This window comes from Abramis brama (assembly GCF_963993115.1).
Source record: "Abramis brama genome assembly, chromosome: 24".
In the NCBI taxonomy this organism is placed as follows: Eukaryota; Metazoa; Chordata; class Actinopteri; order Cypriniformes; family Leuciscidae; genus Abramis; species Abramis brama.
The window spans coordinates 30,229,036-30,255,596 of record NC_139986.1 but is presented as its reverse complement, the minus strand read 5'-3'; the positions used below and the strand labels follow the sequence as shown (position 1 = coordinate 30,255,596).

The 26,561-nt window shown below is 39.3% G+C and overlaps 1 protein-coding gene across 12 annotated transcripts in view; it reads right to left on the bottom strand.

The window, feature by feature from the left end:
• The window catches only part of ptprma (protein tyrosine phosphatase receptor type Ma), a 227,135-nt gene that overhangs the window by 49,646 nt on the left and 150,928 nt on the right, over nucleotides 1-26,561 (bottom strand). For 3 of the 12 annotated variants that reach the window (XM_084103529.1, XM_084103533.1, XM_084103537.1), the window contains exons 14-16: nucleotides 24,035-24,109; nucleotides 18,980-19,115; nucleotides 15,801-15,830 (exon numbers count right to left, since the gene is read on the bottom strand). In XM_084103529.1, the coding sequence (XP_083959655.1) occupies nucleotides 15,801-15,830; nucleotides 18,980-19,115; nucleotides 24,035-24,109 (241 nt within the window). The remainder of the gene's footprint in view (nucleotides 1-15,800; nucleotides 15,831-18,979; nucleotides 19,116-24,034; nucleotides 24,110-26,561) is intronic. The other 9 variants (XM_084103531.1, XM_084103536.1, XM_084103538.1 and 6 more) reach the window with 3 other exon arrangements.

Below are 26,561 nucleotides of genomic sequence, written 5' to 3'. Positions count from 1 at the left end.
AATATATCACTGCGTCAAAGAAACTTCCTGACCCTGAACGAGTTTTTGAAACATTTGAATGATTGAGTCAATGACACTTGTTTAGTTCCCGAATGAATCGGTCCTAATGAGTTGAAAGATTCAATGACTCGCTCACTTGATTAGTTTTGAAATTAATTAGTGTTTTTAAATGAATTGGTTGAATGAATGATTCAATGACTCACTCACTTGATTTGTTTCGGAATGAATCAGTGTTTTTAAATGAATTGGTTGAATGAATGATTCAATGACTCACTAACTTGATTTGTTTCAGAATGAATCAGTGTTTTTAAATGAATTGGTCGAATGAATGATTCAGTGATTCGCTCACTTGATTTGTTTCTGAATGAATCAGTGTTTTTAAATGAATTGGTCGAATGAATGATTCAGTGACTCGCTCACTTGATTTGTTTCTGAATGAATCAGTGTTTTTAAATGAATTGGTTGAATGAATGATTCAATGACTCACTTGATTTGTTTCGGAATGAATCAGTGTTTTTAAATGAATTGGTTGAATGAATGATTCAATGACTCGCTCACTTGATCGGTTTCGGAATGAATCAGTGTTTTTAAATGAATTGGTTGAATGAATGATTCAATGACTCACTCACTTGATTTGTTTTGGAATGATGCAATGATCCCAGCAGAATCTGTGTGTCCCGCTATATTTCCCAGTGTCCCGTTACATCAGCTCACGGATGCTGAGCTCTTCAGAACCGCAGCTCCGGGAATAAACCGAGATCCGGCCGTAATGATGTGATGCACAGCTCATCCAGCTTCAGGTTCACAGCGATGCCTGATTAAATGCAGCTGCCGCAATAAAGTAATTGTGAATTGTGCTATTCTATTTAATTATACCAAAGGTTTCTGTTTACACCGTGTTTTTATAGCGTTGAGCGTTGTAACCAATCAAAGTTAAGCGCATGAACGCAAGCACCAATCAGAGGCGTTCAAAATATATCACTGCGTCAAAGAAACTTCCTGACCCTGAACGAGTTTTTGAAACATTTGAATGATTGAGTCAATGACACTTGTTTAGTTCCCGAATGAATCGGTCCTAATGAGTTGAAAGATTCAATGACTCGCTCACTTGATTAGTTTTGAAATTAATTAGTGTTTTTAAATGAATTGGTTGAATGAATGATTCAATGACTCACTCACTTGATTTGTTTCGGAATGAATCAGTGTTTTTAAATGAATTGGTTGAATGAATGATTCAATGACTCACTAACTTGATTTGTTTCAGAATGAATCAGTGTTTTTAAATGAATTGGTCGAATGAATGATTCAGTGATTCGCTCACTTGATTTGTTTCTGAATGAATCAGTGTTTTTAAATGAATTGGTCGAATGAATGATTCAGTGACTCGCTCACTTGATTTGTTTCTGAATGAATCAGTGTTTTTAAATGAATTGGTTGAATGAATGATTCAATGACTCACTTGATTTGTTTCGGAATGAATCAGTGTTTTTAAATGAATTGGTTGAATGAATGATTCAATGACTCGCTCACTTGATCGGTTTCGGAATGAATCAGTGTTTTTAAATGAATTGGTTGAATGAATGATTCAATGACTCACTCACTTGATTTGTTTTGGAATGATGCAATGATCCCAGCAGAATCTGTGTGTCCCGCTATATTTCCCAGTGTCCCGTTACATCAGCTCACGGATGCTGAGCTCTTCAGAACCGCAGCTCCGGGAATAAACCGAGATCCGGCCGTAATGATGTGATGCACAGCTCATCCAGCTTCAGGTTCACAGCGATGCCTGATTAAATGCAGCTGCCGCAATAAAGTAATTGTGAATTGTGCTATTCTATTTAATTATACCAAAGGTTTCTGTTTACACCGTGTTTTTATAGCGTTGAGCGTTGTAACCAATCAAAGTTAAGCGCATGAACGCAAGCACCAATCAGAGGCGTTCAAAATATATCACTGCGTCAAAGAAACTTCCTGACCCTGAACGAGTTTTTGAAACATTTGAATGATTGAGTCAATGACACTTGTTTAGTTCCCGAATGAATCGGTCCTAATGAGTTGAAAGATTCAATGACTCGCTCACTTGATTAGTTTTGAAATTAATTAGTGTTTTTAAATGAATTGGTTGAATGAATGATTCAATGACTCACTCACTTGATTTGTTTCGGAATGAATCAGTGTTTTTAAATGAATTGGTTGAATGAATGATTCAATGACTCACTAACTTGATTTGTTTCAGAATGAATCAGTGTTTTTAAATGAATTGGTCGAATGAATGATTCAGTGATTCGCTCACTTGATTTGTTTCTGAATGAATCAGTGTTTTTAAATGAATTGGTCGAATGAATGATTCAGTGACTCGCTCACTTGATTTGTTTCTGAATGAATCAGTGTTTTTAAATGAATTGGTTGAATGAATGATTCAATGACTCACTTGATTTGTTTCGGAATGAATCAGTGTTTTTAAATGAATTGGTTGAATGAATGATTCAATGACTCGCTCACTTGATCGGTTTCGGAATGAATCAGTGTTTTTAAATGAATTGGTTGAATGAATGATTCAATGACTCACTCACTTGATTTGTTTTGGAATGAATCAGTGTTTTTAAATGAATTGGTTGAATGAATGATTCAATGACTCACTTGATTAGTTTCGAAATTAGTGTTTTTAAATGAATTGGTTGAATGAATGATTCAATGACTCACTCACTTGATTAGTTTCGAAATGAATTAGTGTTTTTAAATGAATTGGTTGAATGAATGATTCAATGACTCACTCACTTGATTTGTTTCGGAATGAATCAGTGTTTTTAAATGAATTGGTTGAATGAATGATTCAATGACTCACTCACTTGATTTGTTTCGGAATGAATCAGTGTTTTTAAATGAATTGGTTGAATGAATGATTCAATGACTCACTTGATTAGTTTCGAAATGAATTAGTGTTTTTAAATAAATTGGTTGAATGAATGATTCAATGACTCACTCACTTGATTAGTTTTGAAATGAATCAGTGTTTTTAAATGAATTGGTTGAATGAATGATTCAATGGCTCACTCACTTGATTAGTTTCGGAATGAATCAGTGTTTTTAAATGAATTGGTCGAATGAATGATTCAATGACTCACTCACTTGATTAGTTTTGAAATGAATCAGTGTTTTTAAATGAATTGGTTGAATGAATGATTCAATGACTCACTCACTTAATTTGTTTCGGAATGAATCAGTGTTTTTAAATGAATTGGTCGAATGAATGATTCAATGACTCGCTCATAAAGACAGTCATGATTCATCACCAAGGAACTGACTCCTGCATATTATATATAGTTTATGTGTGTGAAAATAATATATAATATAACACACTCTTGAAGTCTCTGGCACTGATGGTCTATGAAGAACTTTTAACATCCATGGGATTTTTTTTTATAGTGGAAAAATGTCCTTTTAATAATTAAAATGTTCCTCACACCAAGAAAAAATGGTTCTTTTAAGAACTGATCACTGAAAGGTTCTTTGAGGAACCAAAGATGGGTCTTCTATGGAGTCACTGTGAAAACCCTCTTTTAAAAGCTTTATTTCTAATCTATGCATATATATTCATGATTCAACGATACAGATTTATGCTGTATAAATCTTGAAACGTTCCTGCAAATGAACTTGGTACAAAAACACAAACGAAGCCGTTTATTTTCCTCTGCATGCATGCTAATGAGGCATATGCCCGTTCCTTCATATTCCAACTGTATGCTAATTTATTTTCCCAATTATTCCGATCTGATTTACTACAATGGGCTTTGTGAGTTAATAACACTTCAAAGTGCAGAGATCTGGAGACTAAATCTCCGGTGTGACGCCGAGCAAACAGCGGCTTCAGATTTACAGCGTCTTGTCATCATCTAAATTGGCGTACGCTTCAGACGCCGGTCTCAGCAAAGATTTGTCTTGGAGCTGACATTCTCACGCTACACTTAAAAACAAATTAGAGTCTCTACAGAAAGCCCTGGAACATGACAGAAGCTCAGCAATTACGAGCCGCTCGCTCTGTCGTATCCAGTGTGTTCAGAGACGCTAATGACTCGAGAACACACACTCGGGTTAAAGATGAACGCTCACACTCCCTGAAGATGATGATGAGGATGAAGAGCGGAGGGTAAACAGGGTTAAAACTACTGTATTTGAGTTTCACTCCATCAGCACAATGATTCAAAGTCAATCAAAACAGACAATTCTTGTTTTTTTCGGGGGGTTTTTTATGGAATATTGGAGCGTTTATTCTAAATGATTTATCACTATTGTGTTAAATTCATGTTCCTGGTAATCTTGAATCAGAATAACTTCACCTCTTCTCTTCTCTGATGACGAGGGCGGGGCTATAACCTGTCACTCACACGAGATCAGCCAATAGCAAACCACAACCATCCAATCAATTCCCTATGGACACAATCAAGCCCCGCCCACATTTGTTCTTGTTCCTGAAGCGTTTAATTGTAGGAGAAAACTGGATGATTTTTGTAGTTTAAAATCTTAATCTTGTCGACGTCACTGTGTGCTTTCTTACACCAATAGCACATCAATGACTCAGAGTCTCATAATTATTCATGAGACTGCGTGTCCTTATCCAATGAGAGGACGCTTCTCTTAATTATTCATAATGGCACGATTCATATATATATATTCAATGCACAAATGCAAACAGCTGTGCAGTTATTTGCACATTAAATTATAGCTGTCATAGGATACATTTGTGTAATTACGGTGAGCTTACAAAACCAAGCATAATACTTGATTTCATTGCATGTAATGATGAACTGCAACATGTTTTTCTGGGGGGGAAATCTGTGATGCTTTTAACTCAATGAGAGCGAATGAAAAGCGGCAGCTGACCTTTGACCCCATGCTAATACACTAACACGCTAACAAAGCTCCCCGTCGCGGATCCATCTTGTTTATTCAGTGCCGTTCCATATGGTGTTCCGCTCAACATCTCTGCCCAACGGGACGCTAATCACTTCACCGGCTCCTTCTAATCGTCTGCCACACCAGTCAAACTTAATGGATGTTGTCATCTAAAGTGTGGGTTTAAACGGCCTATTGAGAGAGCGTCTGTTAACCCTCACAGTGAAAACTAGTCCCACACACTCATCATCAATATTTACATCACATTACAAACCGCAATACTAGGATTTGTGGTGCAGAATTGAAAAACCAAAGAGCAAATAAGTCCCCCCGTGGTGAAAATCCAGCTTTTAATGTTGTTTATGTGTCTATGTGGTGTTTTTAATACGCTTTAAGACAAACCATGTGTAAATTCATAAGTCGACTCCATTGCTGAGTATTTCCTCCTTAAAACTGCAGTGAACCAAAGACAGTCTCAAAAACACGCTTTGAAATCGCTGGTGTTTCTGACGTCACAAACTACCTTGTAACCAATCAGATCAACGTGTGATCGTCAACCAGTGGATCTCTGAGCTGAGTGAGTGAGTGGAGGCGGGCCTCATTTGCATATTCATAGAACCACGCATACTAAATGAGGCAAGGGTGTCGAGTTATTTTTTCAAGGAAAAAGTTTAAATATGTAATTTTAGTGATCAATGATGAGTTTTAAGAGATACAATTATTGACCACAGGGGGACTTTAACGATGTGTCCACATTCTGACACTGAAGCGTAATATTTAGTGTTAGAGGTTTGATCGCATAACAACACTAGTACTAGTGATGCGTGAGTTAAACACTACTAATAAATCACAGAGATTATGATATATAGTATTCATTACTTCAATTAGCTCATTGTTTCTGCCTTAAATTATTACATTGTTTAAATGCATTTTTTTGCATAAATTAATTAATTGTTTTATACATTTTTCGCTAAATGTACATTTCTGAAATACATAACTTAGTTTCCTCTGATAATAACAGATCTCTGTAAATTGTAATATGGACTCATGCACTTTCTGTAAAGCTGCTTTGAAATGATGTGCATTGAGAAAAGCGCTATACAAATAAATCTTTATTGAATTGAATATATAGTTTGGAGGCTGTACGAGGTGTCAGATAATCTGTTTATGATGCAAACGCTGCTATTTTTGCTGCTGACAGACTCATCACTCATGGTTTCCTCCTAGCTCATGTCATCCAGTATTTGGTGGGATTGTGTCTATATTTTGTCAGATACTTGTCTACAACTGTTCTGGGCCTCAGAGCGGTTTGTCTCCATCATATTTTCCATTACAAAGGAAAGGAGTCAGGACACATCATGGTTATTTCATGGGTGTCTCGGCGCTGAAGCCTGACAGAAGGAAAAGCCGATTCCTCCTCATCCGACATGTTCAGACTGTCTCTGTCGTTTATGCATCTGGGACTGAGAGAGATTGAACCGCTTCTCAAACACCGGCAACAGCCTATTTCCTTGCAAATGTCAGTCTCACAGTAAAACTAAGAGTGAACCGAGAGTAAATGGGAAATAAATGTGGGATTTTGTTACCGAGGTCATTCAATACATGACAGAAAAAGGAGCCAGAACCCAGTCAATGTAGCAGCACATGCAGGAAAAGCAAGGAAATGTATATACAATTAATAAAAAAATGCATGTTGATTATTTTCCTCATATTCTCCATTGTTGCGGCTCCTCTCTTCCCAGTCTGTCAGTAACGCTCTGTTTACTTCCTGTCTCTATGAAGCCCCTCCTTCTGAAAAGCACACTGTGCTCTGATTGGTCGGCTGGAGCAGTGTGTTGTGATTGGTCGAGCGCTTCGAGTGTGTTTGGGAAATGTCCCGCCCCTTACCATAACCGCCAGTTTAACACACTACTAACTAACTCAACCAGGCCCCGCCCCTTTATTCTGCGCATTAATTATGATAATGAGGAATACTGTGACGTGTTCGTTCTGGAAGAAACTCAAGACTACAATGGAGGCGTTTCAGGAGTTCAGGAACACTGACACTGATCAGTCTTTCTACTTCAAATTTCACATTTAATTCAATTCAATTCAATTCACATTTATTTTGTATAGCAGCTTTACAGAAAATGCATGAGTCCACATTACAGTTTACAGTGATCTGTTATCAGAGGAAACTAAGTTATGTATTTCAGAAATGTACATATACAAAATCACAGTTAGCGAAAAATGTATTAATTTAAACAATGTAATAATTTAAGGCAGAAACAATATGAAGTAATGAATACTAACAAATTATTATTCAATGAGTTACTTGCCATTTCTTTGAAGTTATTTGTGTAAATAGTGCAAATAGTTTCTACCCGAAGTTTGTTCAGTCTTTAAACAACCGTTTCAACAACATTCATGTCCATGAACTCCATGAAGTTCAGTTTATATGGAGACGCCGGAGCTTCAGTTTAAAAGAGAAAGTTTTAGCAGATAATCTGTGTTTTATTCTTCAGGAATGGCCTCCAGTCATCGTAGGACAGAAGGAAGGACAAGGCGAAGAACACAAACACCTTCCCGCTGCGCTTCTCTCGACACACACACTCGCTGCGCTTCTCTCGACACACACACTCGATGATTCAGCGCTCATGCATATCTAACGCCGCTGGGCTACTTTAGTCACTGTCCCTGCAGACTCAATCCTCAGACCTTTCCATTTCTATTTTCTCGCTTTATTTCTTTCAACCATAACCCGAGACATTTTCTCTCTCTTTCCTCTCCATTTTTCCAGGCGTAAACACATCCATTTGAAGTTTAACCTGAACCCCTGCAGATAGAGCGAGTCTGCGCTGATAGCCCTGGAAAAGGCTCTTTTAAACACAAGTTTCTCAGTTTCTGCAGGAGAGAAGCGTAAATAAAAGCCCCCGTAGAGATCATTCCCGAGTCTCTGTCCCGGACAACAGAGGAAAGCCTTTCCCTTCCTCATCCACAGATTTAAATCTAGGCGTTCCGCTGACACTGACGAGACGCTAATGTGAACACACCGCTCTTCACGCGGGAAGCGAGCGCTACACACCTGGTCTGAGATGACAGTAATAACCCGAGACACCGCACTGATTTTATTTACTCAATGTTCTGAGTACAGTTGTGCACACTTATTATCCGTGTTAATATCCATGCTCTCCTTACAAAAGATATTTGAAAAATTCTAGATTTGACTGAGGACACTTCTGTCTGGCTGCTTGCATTTAAAGGCGAACACAAATATGCTGGCTTAAAAACAACAGTTAAGGGAAATAAGTGGAGTAGGAGATCGTAATGTTGTTTATTAGTGGAGTTACTAAGGCAAGATCTTCACAGTCACTATATGCTCATACAGTTGGACAAGTAAAATCCCTCAGTAATAATTATAACTTAACTTAAGGGGGTTTGTGCAACCAGCAGCAGGTTTGGAACTCATTACGCATATTTGTATGACATTCATGAATGCAAACAAACACAATAAACATTCAAAGGAAAATAAAATAGATGTAAATCCCACAGACTTGAGGGTGCAGGATACTTTTCAACCAACCGAACAGTCTAGCAACCACCAGGACATTTCAGCAGCCACATAGCAACACCCTAGCAACCACCCGAGCAGTCTAGCAACCACCAGGACATTTCAGCAGCCACATAGCAACACCCTAGCAACCACCCGGACACTCTAGCAACCACCAGGACATTTCAGCAGCCACATAGCAACACCCTAGCAATCACCCGAGCAGTCTAGCAACCACCAGGACATTTCAGCAGCCAAATAGCAACACCCTAGCAACCACCCGAGCAGTCTAGCAACCACCAGGACATTTCAGCAGCCACATAGCAACACCCTAGCAACCACCCGAACACTCTAGCAACAACCAGGACATTTCAGCAGCCACATAGCAACACCCTAGCAACCACCCGAACACTCTAGCAACCACCAGGACATTTCAGCAACCACATAGCAACACCTCAGCAACCACCCAAACCCTCTAGCAAACACATAGCAACACCCTAGCAACAACCAGAACATTTTAGCAATCACATAACAACACCCTAGCAAGCACCAGAACACTTTAACAACCACCAGAACACTTTTGCAACCACATAGGAACACCCTAGCAACCACCCAAACACTCTAGCAACCACCAGAACATTTTAACAACCACATAGCAACACCCTAGCAACCGCCAGAACATTTCAACAACCATATAGCAACACCTTGGCAGCCACCCTGAAAACTCTAGCAACCATCAGAACACCTTAGCAACCGCATAGCAACACCACACCCTATCATCATAGCATGAGCATATGAAAACACCACTGAGATTTACTCAGGAAAGAGTAAAAAACTATTTTACAGCATACTGATATAGATGTATATGATATATTGTATTATCCAGGTATCTATGAGAGTTTATTCAGAGTCTTCTGACGCAGCACTTTGATTGACAGCTGAAGCTGAGGTTTCTATTAGTATGTATGACTGATGATTTTAGAGGCGTATTGAAACGAGCTGTCAGCGCGCCATCAAACACACTTCCCACAGATACAGAGGTCAAACATTCCCACTGACAGACCAGCGGGAGTCTCCCAGCATTCCCCGAGGCCATGCACACTGCTCATAAAGCCCTGGCTATATTCTACTTCATTTCTATATGCTTATTTATTATATTTCATTTATTACAGATCACAAGGCCTTGAGTGAACTGGTCACTTCAGCTCACTCACGCTTTTAACGCTGAACTCAATAATCAGATCCTTTACAGATCCATTTAAATTTGGGGGAAAAGCTTGATTTGTCAATTTAATCTGATATGATGTGTGTGTGTGTTCCTGTGAATGTGCTCTTCAGGCGTGAAGGGTTATATGACGTGGAGAAATATTAAGACGTACGTGTTGACAGTTTAATTAAACGGTTGCAGGTGAAGCTGAAATCTGCAAACATCTGCCGTCTGTCAGAGAGAGTCGCATAAACTGCTTATGATATCACTCATCATAAACACAGAGCGTACAGTAATCACGCAGTGTGTGTGTGTGTGTGTGTGTGTGCGTGCGCCAGTCTCATCATGTCCATTAAACTACCATCCGTCGCTCTCCTCCACTCAAACATCTCTGTTCAGCAAATAAATATTTCAAAGCTCTTACAAATGGAATAAATGTTTGTGTGTCTTTAAATAGAGGCGGAAAAACAACTGTGTTTATCACATGTACTTTCTATTTACAACTCTGAGATTCACTAAACAACATTTCAAGGACGACTGACAATCGACAAATCTGCCAAAATGCAATGAAATTTGGTTCAGTTAATTAATGATAATAAAGTTATAAATTACATAACTTATAACAGTTATTAATAATTTAGAATTATTATGTTTAATTCATAATAAATAGTTCATAATACATACAGCTTATTATGGCTATACACAGTAAAATTTACTTTAAATGTGTAAGTGGATTTTATCAAGTAAATCCTACAAGTAATTTTTTTTCAGTGTATACACACACATGTAATATTATATAATATTTAAATACATATGTAATAATAATAAAATAATAATAATATATTTAATATACATATTTAATAATATTTAAATACATATTTGTAGAACTCAATAAATATAAAAAATTCAGCATTTCAGTGTATATTTATATAAAAACTATACTATACTCACTGAAGACTCAACTTGAGCTCGTATTAGAGACTGATATTCTCTATATTCTCTGAATCTTGTGATGCGAAAACAGAGACGCATTAGAGAGAAAAACAGTTTGAGTGTTTTAGTGTTGCTGGTGTGAGGATGAGGCACAGAACGCTGAGCTGTATTAATATGAGCAGAAATATGAATGAAGAAACTGGACTCAGTTCATTCCCTTCAGTAGCGCTGACCCTTGACCTCTGACCCTGATCGACCTGAATTAAAGAGGGCAGCGCTGATGTTTGACACGCGTTTAAACATTATAATGTTCATGAAGTGAACGCATGATAATATATGCTTTCTGGCAGTGAGAGACTCTCTCTCCGGGCGAGAGCGGATCCCCTTCCTCTCCTCCGGGAGCTTTCAGGAGGATTTGCGCTCTAATCCCCAGGTGTGCTTCACACACACATTAATAGACGTTAATTAGACCGTAATTTAATTATGGAGTGTGATTGCTGTTGGAGACTCGTTTCCAAACTCTGCTCTTCTGATCTCATTAGCATTTAGAGTAAAGGAGTGATGACGCTCGTCCTCGTCTGGTGTGTGCGCCGCCGCTGAGGCCGTGATGAAGCGCTCCAGTTAAACCAGTGATGAAGCGCTCCAGTTAAACCAGTTAAACCAGTGATGAAGCGCTCCAGTTAAACCAGTGATGAAGCGCTCCAGTTAAACCAGTGATGAAGCGCTCCAGTTAAACCAGTGATGAAGCGCTCCAGTTAAACCAGTGATGAAGCGCTCCAGTTAAACCAGTGATGAAGCGCTCCAGTTAAACCAGTGATGAAGCGCTCCAGTTAAACCAGTGATGAAGCGCTCCAGTTAAACCAGTTAAACCAGTGATGAAGCGCTCCAGTTAAACCAGTGATATAAACCAGTGATGAAGCGCTCCAGTTAAACCAGTGATGAAGCGCTCCAGTTAAACCAGTGATGAAGCGCTCCAGTTAAACCAGTGATGAAGCGCTCCAGTTAAACCAGTGATGAAGCACTCCAGTTAAACCAGTGATGAAGCGCTCCAGTTAAACCAGTGATGAAGCGCTCCAGTTAAACCAGTTAAACCAGTGATGAAGCGCTCCAGTTAAACCAGTGATATAAACCAGTGATGAAGCGCTCCAGTTAAACCAGTGATGAAGCGCTCCAGTTAAACCAGTGATGAAGCGCTCCAGTTAAACCAGTGATGAAGCGCTCCAGTTAAACCAGTGATGAAGCGCTCCAGTTAAACCAGTTAAACCAGTGATGAAGAGCTCCAGTTAAACCAGTGATGAAGAGCTCCAGTTAAACCAGTTAAACCAGTGATGAAGCGCTCCAGTTAAACCAGTTAAACCAGTGATGAAGCGCTCCAGTTAAACCAGTGATGAAGCGCTCCAGTTAAACCAGTTAAACCAGTGATGAAGAGCTCCAGTTAAACCAGTGATGAAGCGCTCCAGTTAAACCAGTTAAACCAGTGATGAAGAGCTCCAGTTAAACCAGTGATGAAGAGCTCCAGTTAAACCAGTTAAACCAGTGATGAAGCGCTCCAGTTAAACCAGTTAAACCAGTGATGAAGCGCTCCAGTTAAACCAGTGATGAAGCGCTCCAGTTAAACCAGTTAAACCAGTGATGAAGCGCTCCAGTTAAACCAGTAATGAAGCGCTCCAGTTAAACCAGTGATGAAGAGCTCCAGTTAAACCAGTGATGAAGCGCTCCAGTTAAACCAGTTAAACCAGTGATGAAGCGCTCCAGTTAAACCAGTAATGAAGCGCTCCAGTTAAACCAGTGATGAAGAGCTCCAGTTAAACCAGTGATGAAGCGCTCCAGTTAAACCACAGAAACCAGTGGCGACAGCACACTCAAAAACGGCAATATTTAAGGCAAGAATACAGTTATGTCAAATGTTCTAATATTTGATCTGTCCTTCCTGTTTTATCTGACGAATGAGTCTGTCCACGTTCAGAGAAACTGCTGCGATGCGACACAATCAGAGATATTTCATTAATAACTACACTGTAAATAACAGATTATTGGAGTACATGTTACCATTTAAGAAAACACTATTTCAGTTCTTCTGCATCAGAATTCTGTTTATGTGTGAAATCTCCTAGAGTGGAAATGAATCCTACAGCAATTTTAGAGCGTGATTGTAGACGACGAACGAATCAGTGTTTTCATGGTCGTGCCGAACGCTCTCTCAAGTCTTAGAAGATTTGAGCAAATGCAAATTTTAATACGACTGGTGAATATATCAGTGCTTTTTAACAAACAAATCTGAATGATTGAATGACTCTTCAAGATTCTTCATCTTTCTCTTCTGGCATTAATGTGTACTCTGCAGAACTGGCCACCGAAGTCTACATTAGTTCTGCTAGTTGTTCTTCTATGGTGTTTAAACCTCAGGCAAACGCTCCTTGAGTGTGTGTTCTTCAGCCTGTGCATTTCTGTTCATGATATTCAGATACAATTACATGTTTTGCAATAAGACTTCAAATAAATGTAAATGATTTTACATTTCGAATGATTTACATTTTTAAATGATTTCACACACACACGTGTGCTGATAACACACACACACACACACACACACACACACGTGTGCTGATAACACACACACGTGAGCTGATAACACACAAACACACGTGTGCTGATAACACACACACACACACACGTGTGCTGATAACACACACACGTGTGCTGATAACACACACACACACACACACACACGTGTGCTGATAACACACACACGTGAGCTGATAACACACACACACACGTGTGCTGATAACACACACACACACACACACACACACGTGTGCTGATAACACACACGTGTGCTGATAACACACACACACACACACACACGTGTGCTGATAACACACACACGTGAGCTGATAACACACACACACACGTGTGCTGATAACACACACACACACACACACACACACACATGTGTGCTGATAACACACACACACACACACACACGTGTGCTGATAACACACACACACACACACACACACGTGTGCTGATAACACACACACACACACACACACACACTGATTTCAGGAGGAATAATGAGGAATGAGTTATAAACGCAGAAGATGCGGATCAACAGACTCCGGGATCGGGATCGGGATCGGATCCCGCAGTTTCTCAGGGAATGTCACGTTAGAACCCTGAGGAAATCCCTCAACGTCTATAAGCCAGATTCGATCTCATGTTTCTCAGCGCGGCCTCTAGAACACACTACACACACACACACACGAGTGATAACACACACACACACAGGCCTCTAGAACACACTACACACACACACGAGTGATAACACACACACACACAGGCCTCTAGAACACACTCACACACACACACGAGTGCGTAACTCTTCATAACACACTTCGGTCGTTAACAAGAACTGATGATGAATTACTGATACACTAAAGTTATGAGTGTTAATATGGACCTGAACGAACTATGAACAGTTCATATCAAGATGAATAAAAGCTGAAACAAAGGTATTGCTCATTGTTAGTCACTGTTAACTATAGTAAAGTGTTACAGTAGATGATGCAAATATTCCACGTTATAATCAAATAATGCTAAACATAAACTCATAAACTCATGTAAACCTGAATGAAATAAACTCACACACAGCCACGAAACATCTGTTCACTTCAGTCAAAACTGTAAACGTCCTTCATCAGATCGAGTTTAAACACCAGATCTATTGTGTTATTCTGTCTTTAATGTTAAAATGTGTCTTTATTCAAAATAAATGACACTTGATTTGATACTTTGTATCTAATGAATGACATTCAGACGTTCAAATCGTGGATGTTAAGTTATTAAATCACAATTTAACATCCAAAAGATAACTATCCAATCAGACCGACTGAGTGTGTGTGTGTGTGTGAGAGTGTGTGTGTGTAACTGAGTGTGTGTGTGTGTGTGTGTGTGTGTAAGTGAGTGAGTGTGTGTGTGTGTGTGTGTGTGTAAGTGAGTGTGTGTGTGTGTGTGTGTGCGTGTGTGTAAGTGTAAGTGAGTGTGTGTGTGTAAGTGAGTGTGTGTGTGTGTGTAAGTGAGTGTGTGTGTGTGTGTGTGAGAGTGTGTGTGTGTGCATATGCGTGAGTGTGTGAATGAACGTGTGTGTGCATGCATATGTGTGAGTGTGTGCATGAGTGTGTGTGTGCATGACTGTGTGTGCGAGTGTGTGTGTGTGAGCGAATGTTCGTATGTGAGTGTGTGTGTGTGAGCATGAGTGTGTGTGCATGATTGTGTGTGTGTATGTGAGAGTGTGTGTGTGCGTGAGTGTGTGTACATGATTGTGTGTAAGTTTGTGTGTGCGTGATTGTGTGTGTGTGTGTGTGTGTGAGAGAGAGAGAGAGAGAGAGAGAGAGAGAGAGTGTGTGTGTGTGTGTGTGAGAGAGAGAGAGAGAGAGAGAGAGAGAGAGTGTGTGTGTGTGTGTGTGAGAGTGAGAGTGCATGTGTGTGCATGATTGTGTGTGTGTGTGTGTGCGCATGAGTGTGTGTGTGTGAGAGAGAGAGAGAGTGAGTGAGTGTGTGTGTGTGTGTGTGTGTGTGTGTGAGAGAGAGAGAGAGAGAGAGAGTGAGTGTGTGTGTGTGCATGAGTGTGTGAGAGAGAGAGAGAGTGAGTGTGTGTGTGTGTGTTTGTGTGTGTGAGTGAGAGTGCATGTGTGTGCATGATTGTGTGTGTGTATGTGTGTGTGTGTGTGTGTGTAAAACACATGATGATGACTAACATGCGTTCAACACTCATGCATAAACAAACGGAACTGATCAATGGAGGGAAATGAACAGAAAGTCGCCGGTTCATTCAGATGGAAGAAACCCAGATTTCCCTTTCCCTTCGAAAGCAACTGGGAAAACTGGGAAACCTGGACTCCTGCTACTCATGATGATGTTTGTGTAACTCTACGGGAATCAGGGAATCAGTGAGTGATCGGATCCTCCCTTCAAACCACAGCAGGAAAGAGAATTTGCTGTGATCAATGTTTCAGAACGGCAAACATGTAGGAGAGCTTATCAATGCCGGGATTGGGATTTATCATCCATCATTAAAGCACTACAGGATGGAACAGCTGGAAAAGGCTCGGGATGAACCCGGATCTCAGGCTCAGTTTGAAGAGAGGAGGAGAGTCACTGGGTTGGAATCATGCATGGAATATCAAACGAGGCGTGGAAGAGAAAAACTGAAACTAGTTTCACAAAGTGGTTACTTACAGGTAGTAAGTGTAGGAGTGATAGGATCTTCTGCCGAGTGGGTGGAGGGGTGGGGGGGGATGGAAATGGAAGGAAAGAAAAAGTAAAAATATTAATGTCTGAAAATATAGAAAAATGAGCAAAACCTGATATGGTGACACAAGTGACGAGTGTCTGCAGTGACCGTGTGTGTGTGTGTGAGAGAGAGAGAGAGGCGGGGCTGTGGGCGGAGCTTAGAGTGTGGGTGGAGTCTAAAGTGTGGGTGGAGCCTAGAGTGTGGGCGGGGCAACTGTTAATGCATCGTTAGGAGCGTCTCTAAGAAAAGCACAGTTCATATTTAATTAGAAGCAAATGATAACGAGGCTGTTACTGTGAAATTCCAGTGTAAATCATTTTAATAAAAAAAAAAAAAGTATAGTTTGAGTTATTAGACTTAATGTATTTATAAAACCAACATTCCAGTCATCAGATATAATGAATTATAATTAATACCTTGAGAAAGGCTGATGGCAGAAACACTGGATTTACACTTGCTTTTTTATATATATTTTTTGGGTAACACTTTACTATAAGGTTCATTATTTAACATTAGTTAACATAAACTAATAATGAACAATACTTCTACAGCATTTATTAATCTTAGTTAATATTAATTTCAACATTTACTAATACGTTATTAAAATCAAAGGTTGTATTTGTTAACATTAGTTAATGCACTGTGAACTAACATGAACAAACAATGAACAGCTGGATTATTATTAACTAACATTAACAAAGATTAATAAATACTGTAACAAATGTATTGCTCATGTTAGTAATACACTAACTAATGTTTACTAATGAACCTGATTGTAAAGTGTTACCAGTTTTGTAACTTGCACCTCAACATTATTGTGTGTACTTTGAATAATGCATCAATTTACTTTTTGAGAATCAATCGATCGTGTCGAAAGCAACATTTTCATTCAGATTTACACAAATGCATTTCATTAATGACACTGCACTTCTTTTTAATGCAATATTTACATGCACATTTTCTTATAAACAATTTACACACACTTGTGCTTTATTAATGAGGCTCAATATCGCAAAATAAATGCATTTTCAAAGTTCGATCAGCTAAATGATTAAATATCGATCAGCACTCGACTGATTAAACACAAGCAGAGTTTCATGAGACTCACAGCTTCATTTTCATCTGCAGTAAAAGAGAGAGAGAGAGGGGAGAGAGGAGAGAGAGAGAGAGAGAGAGAGAGAGAGAGAGAGAGAGAGAGAGAGAGAGAGAGAGAGAGTATTAGTTGTCTCTGTTAACAGTGAGTTCAGGCCGGACTCAATTACTGATGTCAGTGGAAACGGATCCCATCAAATTACACTGAGATTTAACACGCCATGCCAAGATCATTACGCTAAAATGGCCGACGCATACAAACGATCCGAGGTAACTCGTCCAGTCAGCAGAACGGAGGAATCCTCTGCAAATGTTTGGCCATTTTGAGGCTCAACAGCAAAATCAATAGAGACAAACACCCTTATTCTGAGAGCGTAATGACTCTCATTAAAAACATATTTACTCGCCCGCCTTCACTTTACATCTCAAACCCCTGGAAACAGGCTCTGGATCTCAACATCCGGATATTTGCTCCTGAACACGCTGAGAACGGGATCTCGTGTAAACTCGCCCTCGGCATCTCGTTGGGACGAAAAACGCCTTTCATCATTTTTTCTCTCTTATCTTTGCTTTTCTTTCACTCTTTTTTTCTTTTCTGCACAAGATAAGCTTGGAAAATATTTGTGCTGTTTCCCGTCGCCGGGTCATTAAAGCGCGCCGTTTGTTTGAGAGCAGAGAGAAAAAATTAATATTTCATCAGCCAGCATGTACTGGTGCCACAAACCGTGTAATGGTGCTTATCAGAGCGATCAAATCAATTATTCTGTGTTCAGCTGACGAAAGGGCCGACAGAGGGGCGCTCGACTTTCATGTGTTCGTGGCTCGATGGAACCGTGACGTGAAACTCTGAATGTGTTCGTTTCTGTTCCCCGATCTTCACCTTCAGAGTCAGAACATCCTCAGCCAATGACGTGAGTTTGGGGGCGGGGCTATCCGCTTGACTGACAGCTGGTGGGAGTGCAGTGGTGCGTAAAACAGTTTCGACTTTATCGAATAATTATGGCTGTTTGTGTAATAATTTTGACTTTTTGTCATGATTTTGACTTTTTATCTCAATTATTACTAAGTATGTCATAATATTGATTTGTTTCTCATAATTATGGCTTTTATCTCATAATTATGACTTAATATATCAATTGTGCACTGATTTTTGATCTCATACTTTGTCATAATTTCATAATTTTGTTGTCTTTTTATTCGACTTTTTTATGCCATAATCATTACTTTTTATCTCATAATTATTACTTTTTATGACAAAATATTGAATTTTATTACATTTCGATTTAGTAGGCTATTATTTAATTGTTTTTATCATAATCATTACTTTTTACCTCATAATTATGACATTTAGATTTTTTTTATCTCATAATTGTGACTATCTCATAATTATGACTTTTCATGCCAAAATACTGACTTTTATTTCATAAATTTGATCTAGTAGTCCATAATCATGACTTTTTATCTCTTAATTATGACTTGGTATATCATAATTTAGATTTTTTTATCTCATAATTTTGATTGATCTCATAATCATGACTTTTTATGCAAAAATATTGACTTTTATTACATAATTTTACTTTAGTAGCCCATAATTATGACTTTTCATCTCATAATTATGATTTACTAAAGCATGAGTTTTTTCTAATGTGGTGAGAATGGGCTTCAAAACCGCCACTCCAGTGAACTATATCTTCAGCTCCCTGCTGGAAAACCTGCCGGAAAACCAGTTCAGACCAGCTCAAGATGGTTTTGGAACATGCACATATATTTAGCAGCTAAGAACCAGACATTTGTTTCCCACGTTCAAATATGTTCTTGTATTTTTATGTTCAGAGTCACTATAAGTGAGTCACTGGCAGTTTGAATCAACACCTCAGCCAATGATGTGAGTTTGGGGGCGGGGCTATCGGTTTGACTGACAGCTGGTGGGAGTGCAGTGGTGCGTAAATGACACACTTCGGCTTTAAAGGAAATAAACATTGATGTTAATCAGATCAGAGGTAATAGAGTTGAGCGTAAGTGAAGCTCTTACCGTTTCTTCATGACCAGCACCACGCCGAGGAAGATGATGACGAAGAGCAGGACTCCAGCGATGACTCCTGCGATCTTCACCGTGTGATCCGTGTGTTTCTCCGGCTCCACGGCGTCAGGCTTACGGGTCGCAGCACCTGCAACACCAAACCAGTCACTGCAACACCAAACCAGTCACTGCAACACCAAACCAGTCACTGCAACACCAAACCAGTCAGTACAACACCAAACCAGTCACTGCAACACCAAACCAGTCACTGCAACACCAAACCAGTCACTGCAACACCAAACCAGTCACTGCAACACCAAACCAGTCACTGCAACACCAAACCAGTCAGTACAACACCAAACCAGTCACTGCAACACTAAACCAGTGGCTTCGTTTACAGGCTCCGCTGGTGTTTCAGTCGGACTGAACTGGTTCTGATTGATGAATCTGACTGTAGTGTTTACATGAACGCTGATCATGTGATCGGGTTGATGTGTGTGTTTATATCTCAGAAGCTTCGGGATATATTTTTGGACATGCGCACACTGCACGAATATACAGAGTTTATAATATAATAACTATTCTCCTACATCGGTCCTTTATTTGTTTTAATCAGCAGACTTTAAGACAAATGGACATGTGACGCGCAGAACATCAGTGGATGAGGGAAGATCTATATAATGATGTGCTTGTTAGTAAAACAGGTTAGTGCTGGTAGACCATTAATCAAGTTAATCACTGGTTAGACTAGCCTGGCTTTGCTTGTAGAAAAGAGAACGACTTTAAGATCTGAGATGTTTCTCCTAGAGAGCAAAGTGAACGAGTCTCAGATGTTTCTCGGAGAGATCACTGGAACTCAAGATGCATGTCGAGCCAAATATCAATTCTCAGCTCTAAACGAAAAACATTGTGGATTTGGGCCGGATTCGCTACATTTCCTCAGCCGTTGCCATGGTGACGGCCTGACAGCATCCCTCAGCCGTTGCCATGGTGACGGAGGACGGTTGCCGGGTTTGGGTTTCTGTTTCGCCGCATGTGATTCTCAAGGAACAACAGAAGCCCGAATTCATGCTTTGATAAATCATAAAATTTTAAATATGACATGCAAAGTCATAATTCTAACATAAAAAGTAAAAATTTACATTCAAATCTGATTTTTATTCTTATTTTTATTTTGAACTTTTATCTTATAATTTCAACTTTTTGTCAATTTCAACTTTTTAATCTCATAATTTAGACTTTTTATCTTATTTTACGACTTAGTATTTCATCATTATGACTTATTATGCCATAATTATGACTGTCAATTTCAAACTGTTTATCTTGCAATTATTGCTTATTATCTCATAATTATGATTTAGTATTTTATCATTTTGATGTACGTCTCATAATTGACTATTAAATCTCATCATTGACCGACTTAGTATTTTCAACATTTTAATGTTTGCCACATAATTAACTATTTTATCTCATAATTGACTATTTAATCTCATAATTTTGATTTAGTATTTTATAATTTTGACGTTTGTCTCATAATAGACTATTTTATCTCATAATTGACTATTTAATCTCATAATTTTTCACATGTAAATAGTTTAGGTGATCTAGTATGCATCGCATACGCCCCCCGATCAATGCCATAAAAACACAGTTTCTATCAGACTTACTGATAGTTCATCGTGTTGAGTATGGCACGCTTCTCCGGTAATGAAGACGCCATTCAGATGATTCTGGACAGCGAGGAAGAATGCACGATACCGGGTTGTTTCCTCAGAGGAAGATTGTAACTCAGACGACGAACGGCAGCATTTTGAAGAGCGAATTCCGCCGAGGACACAATTTCGGAGTAAGTTTTACTTAAAAGTCTTTTGTCTTTTATTTTTCGTGTTCGCATTTATGAGGAAAAAAACAATATTACGTGACAGTTCTCCATTATGGACGCGAGCGCTCTAAGCACTAAAAGACTTTCAAACATTCACAGAGACCTCAAAACAGAAAGTACAAATCCTTTCTTTAAAACAAATTTCGTTTTGTATCAATTGTATCTTAATTTTAATAATTTTTTCATTAACAAATTTCCTGGATTTAAAGTAAATATAGGCTAGCAATCACAACATAAGGTCTGAACTGGAGATCATCATGAACCAGACCGTAGCCTACTCGCCTCACATGTCTAAAAAAATTTGAAATATATTTACAGAAAGCTGGTTCTAAACAAAACCATCCAAAACAAAAAAACTATGTAGCCTAATAAATGTGCATTTCTCCGGTGCGTTCACTAGCCTACTGCGAAGATCGCGAGTCAATAGCCTATCGTCAACTTCATCTTTGCCAGAAGTTAAATTTAAATCGCGTGTGTGAATGAATGATGATGTTTTAGCAAACTGTATTGCTATACTGAGATGAGTAAAAATCGACTGAAATATGTTGAAATAAAATGTAGGCTATTTGTATAAGCAACGTATTAAACGGCAAATTAACAATATGCACTAATATTTCATGAAAACAACGTTACAGTCAGGCGAAATATGAAAGACAACATTTTGTTTAGTAGATTTGGGTACAGTTTTTACTGTAGAATATACTGCCACGTCAAATAAGCTTTTGTTTAGCAATTTCTATATATAAAATAGCCTACTATTTTTGTCAAAAATAAAGTCATCAACTAAGATGTTAGCTGTTCCAATGTTGGCTATATTCAAACTAATGAATACATAGATAAAATGTAGGCCTATAATCTTTTTTTTTTTACAAAGAAAGAGTACACTTGAAATATTGTTGAAATTGTAATTATTGTTGTAATTGTAACCTTTTTAATAAAATAGCAAAACATATTTACAAGATAGATGTAAGCAAAATCTTAAATGGTCAATATAAGTCTTCTTCTAAATATATCTTTTGTCCTTGCATTGTGGCTCAGTCAGTTTCACACCTGAATGAATGGCTCATTATGCAGAGTGGGTGGGGCATTGTATTTCTCAGGTGTAAACCACTCCTCGTTCACGCCCCCCTCGCATATTGGCTTTCCAAGCAAAACCTGTTTTACATCAATTTAAATCAATGTATGGTTTTATGTGAACGATAAAGCAAGACTATTTTCACATAATTTTGAAGAAAAAACTATAGGCGAGGACATCCATTAGTCAAAAGTCTTATTGCCACATATTTAGTATGTGTTTTGTGGCCTTATTTCTGCAACTTTCATTTTTATTTTTTCCAATAACCACGCATAAACATTATTCTCTTAAAAATTCAAACATATACATGCATGTTGATCAGATATTTTGGTAGCCCTGTTTGTGCTATATAGAGTGAATTTACACCTTTGCCATTAACATGTTTATAAATAACTGAAAAAAGCACAAATGTCAGAGCATGTCAGAACACCTCCAGGGCCCAGAAAACAGCTCAGACTCCAGAAGGTTAAATTCATAATTTTGACTTTATCTAATAATTATGATTTACTATTTTATCATTTGGATGTTTGTCACATAATTGACTATTTAATCTCATCATTTTGATTTAGTATTTTATCATTTTGACGTTTGTCTCATAATTGACTATTCTATCTCATAATTGACTATTTAATCTCATAATTTTGACTTTATCTCATAATTTTGACTTTATCTCATAATTATGACTTTATCTCATAATTATGACTTAGTATTTCATCATTTGTTAGTATTTAAACGCTGATGTGTGAAACGCTGCCTCTGACAGCGGCGGATGAGAGCTTCAGCTGGACTGGGAATATTGAAATGTAATTTAAACGGGATGAGCTTGTCATGCGCTGCGGTCTTTAGTTCAGGGTCTGCCGGGTCACATCGATTCCTTCGACGGACATCAGCGCTGAATAAAAAGCAGCTAATTTAGTGACTCCTGCTCCAGCGTTTATTTCCTGCAGTAAATGTGTGTATTCAGCGCGCAGATTCGGCTAATAGAAAGTGACCTTCTGTGGGAAGCAAAACAGCCGGGATCAAACGAGGCTCGTCAGACGAACGTAACCCTGAAAATCCTCAATTACCTTTTCAACCTGCATCCATTCACAGCTGAAAGCAATCGACAAACAACACTAAACATTCAGTCCCGGGTCACACACACACACACACACACACACACACACACACGGAGCAAATATATACCACAGAGCACTATAAACAAGCAATGAAAAAGTTGCACAGATTTTATAAAACAACAACAACAAAACATGTCCAGCTCATATTTCACTCTTAAAAAAATAAAAAAAATAAAAAATGAATGAATGAATTACATTTAGCATAAGATCATTATGAATAGTGAATGAAGAATAATATATATATTTTTATGACGTTATTTTCACGACAATTAAACAAATATCCTCAAATCTCATGACTGTAATGCATCCAGATGCTTTAGTTTTGAGTTTTCTTAAAGACGATTCTCATTACTACAAAATCATGATTTATTTATTCAAATCTGCATAAATTTAGGGCAGTACAACAAATACTACCATGATATATAAATCAGCTGAAAAAACAACAACTTAATGTTGTTATTTTCACATTATGGAAATAAAAACGCCAAATCTTCATGCTTAAAATAAACAATTACTATTAATAAAAAATATACAAAATTAATAAAAAATAAATAAAAGAGAAATTATTATAAAAATAATAAATAATATAAATAAAAGTATAAAATATTTGTATAATGTATAAATTCCATAAAATATAAATATAATAGAAAATATAAATATAAAAATAATAGAAAATATAATAGAATTTGATACATATATATTTCTTTTTAATTTTGGAATGAAGTATGATCTAGACATGAACACACACACAAAGCAGAAACTGGACTGATTTAACAATCACACACACACACACACGCACTCATAGACACACACACGCAAACCCTAAACACTCACACTCACACACACTAACTGTATGATTTATGAGCTGTTTTCCTCATGGGGACCAAAACTTTTTTAGATATTGGCATCTTTTTGGGGATATTTTGGGTTTACCAGGACACACACACACACACACACACACACACACTGATGTGGACGGTGGTAGTTCTGACCTGTTAGTTGGCTGTCGCCGGCAGCGGGTGCGATTCGCACATATGGTGTGGTGAGCTGTGTCACAATAATGGCAGCTAGAAGAAGAGAAGAGATCCAGCCAACATGCAGAGAGAGAGAGAGAGAGAGAGAGAGAGAGAGAGAGAGAGAGAGGAGAGAGAGAGAGAGAGAGAGAGAGAGAGAGAGAGAGAGAGAGAGAGAGAGAGAGAGAGAGAGAGAGAGAGAGAGAGAGAGAGAGAGAGGGAGGCATTCCTTCATTCACAGGTTATTAATGCAGATAGCGAGACACAGGCTCCACACAAACCCTCGCGAGCGGCCGCTTTACGGACAATCACATGATCAATCCTTCACTAACACTCATAATTGATCAGAAGTATGGCATCGTTAGCATAGCAACTGATCTATAGTGAGCGAATGCGATGGACATCAGAGCGGCGGCTCACGAGGGCTTTAGAAAAGAGCTCGAGAAAGACAGAAAGTTTTATTCACATGCTCAGTGAGAATTAATAGCTTGACATTGAAGGTCAGTGAATTATTGCATGTACATTTTGGCATGTGTGTGCAAAACATGACCGAGTTCCTCAAAAAATATGAAAATACACCCTTCAAGACATTCGGTGACCAGTGGAGTCAGAAAAATCAACTTAATTCAAAGAGAAAACAAGATTATAGTTCTGACTCCACCGACAGATATTTGCTCTTGTTTTAAGCACAAACTTTCATTAAACAAGACTTAATATCTTCAGTCATTGTGTTTCTTCTCCAGTAAATGAATCTTGATTTAAGAATGTTTAGATGTTTGTGCTGGAAAACAAGACGGAAACACTGAGGAAGAAGCTCATTTAATAAGTGTGTGTGTGTGTGTGTGTGTGTGTGTGTGTGTGATGATTGACAGGTATAAACAGGTATAAAGGCCATCAAAGCTCGTTGTAGAGACTGCAGTTTGAAGGACAGAATAACAGTGTTTCTTCACCCGTCCTTCTCACATAATCGCAGGTTCAAGGACTAAATCCTCATCTAAAACATCTCAGTTTGTCAGTAAGCACGAGTTCCCTTTCAAGGTCGATTGACGCTGAGGGAACACTTCGCATGATGACGTCGTGAAGCACATGTGAGCGTCAGAGGCGGGTGACGTCACGAACCAGGGAACTATAAAGCTGCCCGGAAACACAGCAGCGCTAGCTTCGTAACGGTCTGAAGTAGCGCATTGTGAAACTGTCCCTGTCATATTTGGTGTTGTTTGTCTTTATATCTCTATATATAAAGTCATGGCGAACAAGAAGCAGTTTAGGATGTGTGTGCACCCCTGCCTGCGTTATTTAACGGGTGGACACACACATTCGTTGTGTATCTTGTTTGGGTGAGGAGTCAGCGCTCGAGGGATAGAGGGACTACTGGAACTAGATGTTATCAGAGTCGACGCAAGAGATACGGAGGACTCAGCCGCATGCGTTCGAGGAGCTGGCTGAGGTTGTGACGAGAGCGGTTGAAGGACTGAGTATGGACTGGCCAGCAAGCAACCTCAACGCCGGGCCTCCCGCCTTTCCCCCAAACTCCACACCGAGGTGTCAAGAAACTGGTTTCGTACAGTGTATAGTGCTCAAACAAACTATTCCTCTATATTGAATTATAGAGAGCACGGTTATGGGGAGATGCCAAAAGTGGAGGAGACGCTCGTGAGCTATCTCTCCCTGAGGCGACATCTTCCCTAAAGGCCCCGGCATTACCCACTGAGCCAGTCACAACCACATCCTCGCTAGTGGGTAAAGCTAACTCCGCCGCTGGTCAGGCTGCAGCTCGCCGAGGAGACATGGACGAGGGCGGGGAATTGCTCCTGATGTAGTTCGCGAACACAGATTTATCTCTCAGGGCCACCAAGGAGACGGCTAAATCCATCGGCCGCTCTATGGCAGCCCTGGTGGCCACTGAGAGGCATCTGTGGCTCAACCTCAGCAATATTAAAGAGAAGGACAAGAACTGTCTGATGGACGCGCCCCGTCACCTTCTGGCCTCTTCTGCGACGTCGAGAGGTTCCAGGAGTCAGGCAAGCAGACGGACGCTTTCCAGAAGCTCCTGCCCCGTCGCTCTCATATCTAATATCCCAAACATCTAAAGCTAGCTCCTCACACCGTGCCCCCCAGAAGCAGAGCGTAGCCTCCCGTGCGTCAGACAGGGACAGGGAGGACGCTCTCAGCCGCAGTCTTCAAGGGGTAAGATGGATCTGAGGACGTCATTATCTCCAAGAAGGCTGCGGGGAAGAGGTCCTGACGCCCGAGGGCTCAGGCCAATGAGGACAGTCCCCCCCAGTCAACGGTTCGCCGCTACAGGGCGTCGGACTGATTGCACAACAACAACCAGAAGCCAGTCTCGAGAGTCTGGTACCACTAGTAGAATTGTTGGCAGCGTGGAAGCTAATGCCAAATGTTTCTCGTTGGGTTCTGCAGACCACAGAAAAAGGGTATCAAATACAGTTCGGGTCTCGCCCGCCCAGGTTTATGGGGTCCTATCCACCGCGGTGGCCCTCGAGCA